Source organism: Morus notabilis, unplaced genomic scaffold (assembly GCF_000414095.1).
Source record: "Morus notabilis unplaced genomic scaffold, ASM41409v2 Scaffold137, whole genome shotgun sequence".
NCBI lineage: Eukaryota > Viridiplantae > Streptophyta > Magnoliopsida > Rosales > Moraceae > Morus > Morus notabilis.
The window spans coordinates 827,180-831,187 of record NW_010358172.1 but is presented as its reverse complement, the minus strand read 5'-3'; the positions used below and the strand labels follow the sequence as shown (position 1 = coordinate 831,187).

Genomic DNA, 4,008 nt, shown 5'->3' with positions numbered 1-4,008 from the left:
GAGCGGTTCTCTCTGCAGCATCCTCGTAAGGAGCCTCATTCCAAGGTCTACAAAATAAAATAATCAATACAAGTAAGAAATCTATGCTGAAGATAGGATAATTGACTGAGCATGCCATGGAAGTGCAGTAGAAAGGACGAAAATCGAATAGATTAATTTACCTTTCTGGAGCAGTAGAAAAGAGTCCATCAAGCTCATAAGGTTGCAGCGCTCCATCCTAAATTTTCCAAGGTGTATTCCGAGATCCGATAATTGTATGTTAGTAGCGAAAAAACACAACCTATGCATTAAGTACGAATATTACACTGAAATGTATAGAACAAGAATTTGACATACATTGTCAGTGTCAAATAGTCGGAAGATTCCCCTGAGAAACTCCACGGCTTCACTTGTCAGCTCCATGGTCTACAAAATAAGATCTTAAATGAAAAATTCTTCTAATGATGCAGAAAAGAATTATGAAAAGTAGAATATAGAATCAAAACCTTTAACTATAATACATCAGATTACGGTTGGACAAAAGCCATCATTAGAAATCCGACTACTATGAAATTAGAAGAAATATCAAATGCGGGTCATTGACAAGACAAGACATGTGTTATACATGGAAACAAATAACGATTCCATGGCAACTCGCAATTTAAAATCAATACAAGGACCACAAATATCATGTAGCAGGCATGTCAATATTAAATACTTAGGATAATAACCAAGCTTATTATTTGATACTTAGACAAAACACACAATATGGCATAGGTCCTTTTTCGTAACATCCTGTACCTTGAAGATATACAATAATCAATTATAGTTCAAGAGAATGACTTGATTATATAGAAGGTAAATTACAACCCAATGTCGTTGCAGCGAAATATCAAATTAGTAACCTGATCAGGATAACGCTTAGATGGAACAGGAAGAAAATCATCTCTGAGTTTTAAATCATTGTTGTATCCAAATTTCCTGAGGACAGCCCAAGTTGTCTCAAGGCGCCCTTTTTCTATGAAAAGAGCATGTAGAAAAAGGAACCCTGTAAGAGTAAGACCAAGCTCATTGACTCCATCTGGTAATTTCTCTTGTACAACCCTTTTAACGCCCACAATTTCAGCAGGTTGTAATGGAGCATTGAAACATTTAACCTGTTCCGTTTAAAAAATAAATAAATACATAAACAACACTTATAATAGCAATAATATATGAAGAATTTCAAAATACCAAAGGAAAATTAACGATAAACCATTATAAACAAGCAAATGAAGGAGAAGAAACCTGAAATTCATTCAGCTCTTCATCATTGAGGGCACCATCCATGTCACGATCACAAAGGATAAATATCCTCCTTAATGCACTAATGCATTTTGGTTGCAACGTTTGTCTTTCTTGATCAAACAACGGGGCTGTTGGGTGAAGTACTGCTTTTTGAGCATAATAGAAAACTTCAGGGACCTAGAATGAAGCAATAGTGTTCAAACTTTGATCACGTAACGTTAAAACCAGGAATCAAGAAGAAGAATCACTATCAAGAACTAAAGTTGTCACCTTTTCACCCTTTGATAATTAAATCAAGGTCGTTAGATGATGCATCAATGGGAATAGTTGATAAAACGTACTAAAGCATAAAACAAGGAATACCAATATTATTGAGTTGCCTTAGTCTGCCATGCAGCATGCTTTGTTGCTTTTTCACCAGACAAAGAAAGATGCGCTTCTTAACTTCTCTATTTTCCCTTCCAAAAAAAGGGGTGGAAAAATTAAACAAGAATCTCTATATCGCCTCTGTGAATTAGGTTTTCATTTCACCATCACAGATATGGTAAGGCACACAACGTACTTGGTACTAACAATGCTGGCACTCCTTTTTCAAAAGCTAATACAATGTAAATCTAACAACAAAGAAAAACTAAATAACCACTCAATCAAAATTACAGAGTTCGAGCATCTATTTGACCTTCTGAAGGCCCGGCTCAACACACTGATCAAATTATGCATATCATCTGTTGTCACCCATATTTAAGAGAGCTAGTGAGAGAGAGAGAGAGAGAGAGAACAAGCAACAAATTGTGTAGGAATTTCATTATACCTGAATCAGTGTAGCTGCAGAGCATTCTATACAAGTTTCTATTTCCCTGAACTGTAGCATAATTGGTGTCATAACCTGCTCTATGGTTGCTGTGTCACGCTCATCCCGTAAATCCAACTTGCAACCAACTACAATAACCGGCACCTTAACCTATCCATTTGTAAGAACAAGAAGAAAAAACCTAACTCGTTTGTCGATTAAGGCAAACTGTTTCAAGAAAACAAAGTCATTGAACAAGAGCATGATTACAAACCTCTAACTGACGAAGTTCAGGAAGCCAGTAAGTACGAATACGAGTAAGCGTGACCGGTTGATCACAAGCATATGTTAACACCACAGCATCAGCTCGCTTCAACTCTTCATTGCGCCTACCTCTACTCTCCGAGCTAGCATTATAGAGTACCAGATAAATATCAACTTTGAATTTATGCTATACATGCTGAGAGGGAAATAAATTTAAAGTCAAGTGACTTTTTTCTTCTGCTCAAACAAAGAATTATATTCCTTTTACAAGCCTCAATTGAACAGTACTGTTATAGAAGTTGCAAATCAGACTATTATCAGCTTCATATTAGACAGTTAAGGCATGTTTCATCCATATAATTCTGCAGTAAGGAAAAAGAACGATATGGCTGTCAAATCAAACACGAATAAAGCTGGAATCGCAATCAATACGCATTGACGCGACTTCAGAAGCGTCAGGGCAAAATGAGATTAAAATCCAACTCACTCAGTATCACATTCGTACGTATAGGTATATATGTAGAGCATGCATATACGATGTATTATACGCAGACGGACCTGGAAGAGGTGTCGATGATGGTGACCGGAACGAAATCGGGGAAGAAATCGGCGGGAAGCCGAGTCGGAGGGAGCACGGGAGGGACGTTCTCGGGGAACGATTCCGAAGCAGCGGTGACGATCAAGCTCGACTTTCCGGTGCCGCGATCGCCGGCGACTACGACACGGACACCGGGCCGGGCACCGGAGGTGGAGTATCCGGCGAAGCCGCCTGACATTGGCGAATAGGGAATGATGAGACGGAGAAGACGCGAAGAGCGAGTATTGGGGAGAGGGTTTTGAGGTACTGCTATTGCGATTGACTTTTTTCTTTTTCTTAATTTGCGATTAGTAGTACTTTTTTAATAAAATTTGCGATTATTAACACCTAACGGTGTATTTTTTTTTTTTTTTTTGAAAAATAGTAGAAAATAGGTTAATATAAAAAGTTTAAGAAAGTATATAGGTTAATTTTTAGTTATAGAAATTAATAGGTCATAATATGTCAAGTTATAGTTCATAATCAGATAAGTTATGGACAAACTTGTCAAGTTATGATTCATAACCAGACAAGTTATGGACAATTATAAACAATAACTTGTCAAGTTATGGTTCATAATCAGATAAGTTATGGACAAACTTGTCAAGTTATGATTCATAACCAGACAAGTTATAGACGAAAACAGTAATTTGGCCTATTTATTAACTTATATAAACTATTGACTTATTAATTTTAATTCATCTCAAGTCTTGGCCTATTTCCATCTTTCTCCCTTTTTTTTCTCTTCTTTTTGGCGGAAAATGAACAGTGTGTTGTAAATCAATTACATTGGATGCAACATCTTCGTATTCCATAACCTACATAGATATGAAGTCACTCATTTAAATCTCATTATTTCCCCTCTTAATTTTGTGTATTATTCTCCGTAACTCCTCCTTAATATTGCATGTCTTCTCTTATGACCTCTAGTTATGATCCTTAGGCTATAAATAGAGAAGCTATTTGCTTGTATGGATACTATTTACGAGCAAGAATACAAAGCTTTCTTGTCTCTCATATGCTCTCTTGTTCTTTTAGTTTCTTGCAATTATAGTTTTTACTACTATTTTATAACACGTTTTCAGCACGAGTTCTACCTTAATCTCTTTCA

The 4,008-nt window shown here is 36.5% G+C and overlaps 1 protein-coding gene across 2 annotated transcripts in view; it reads right to left on the bottom strand.

Moving 5' to 3' along the window:
* LOC21407780 (mitochondrial Rho GTPase 2) overlaps positions 1 to 3,170 on the bottom strand; it is a 6,515-nt gene extending 3,345 nt beyond the window's left edge. Inside the window, exons 1-8 of one of the 2 annotated variants that reach the window (XM_024161588.1) lie at positions 2,879 to 3,170; positions 2,331 to 2,463; positions 2,078 to 2,227; positions 1,267 to 1,443; positions 885 to 1,136; positions 337 to 405; positions 162 to 217; positions 1 to 47 (exon numbers count right to left, since the gene is read on the bottom strand). In XM_024161588.1, coding sequence (XP_024017356.1) covers positions 1 to 47; positions 162 to 217; positions 337 to 405; positions 885 to 1,136; positions 1,267 to 1,443; positions 2,078 to 2,227; positions 2,331 to 2,463; positions 2,879 to 3,096 — 1,102 coding nt within the window. In that variant the 5' untranslated portion in view covers positions 3,097 to 3,170. The remainder of the gene's footprint in view (positions 48 to 161; positions 218 to 336; positions 406 to 884; positions 1,137 to 1,266; positions 1,444 to 2,077; positions 2,228 to 2,330; positions 2,464 to 2,878) is intronic. The other variant, XM_024161589.1, reaches the window with a different exon arrangement.
* Between the last annotated feature and the right edge of the window lie 838 nt (positions 3,171 to 4,008).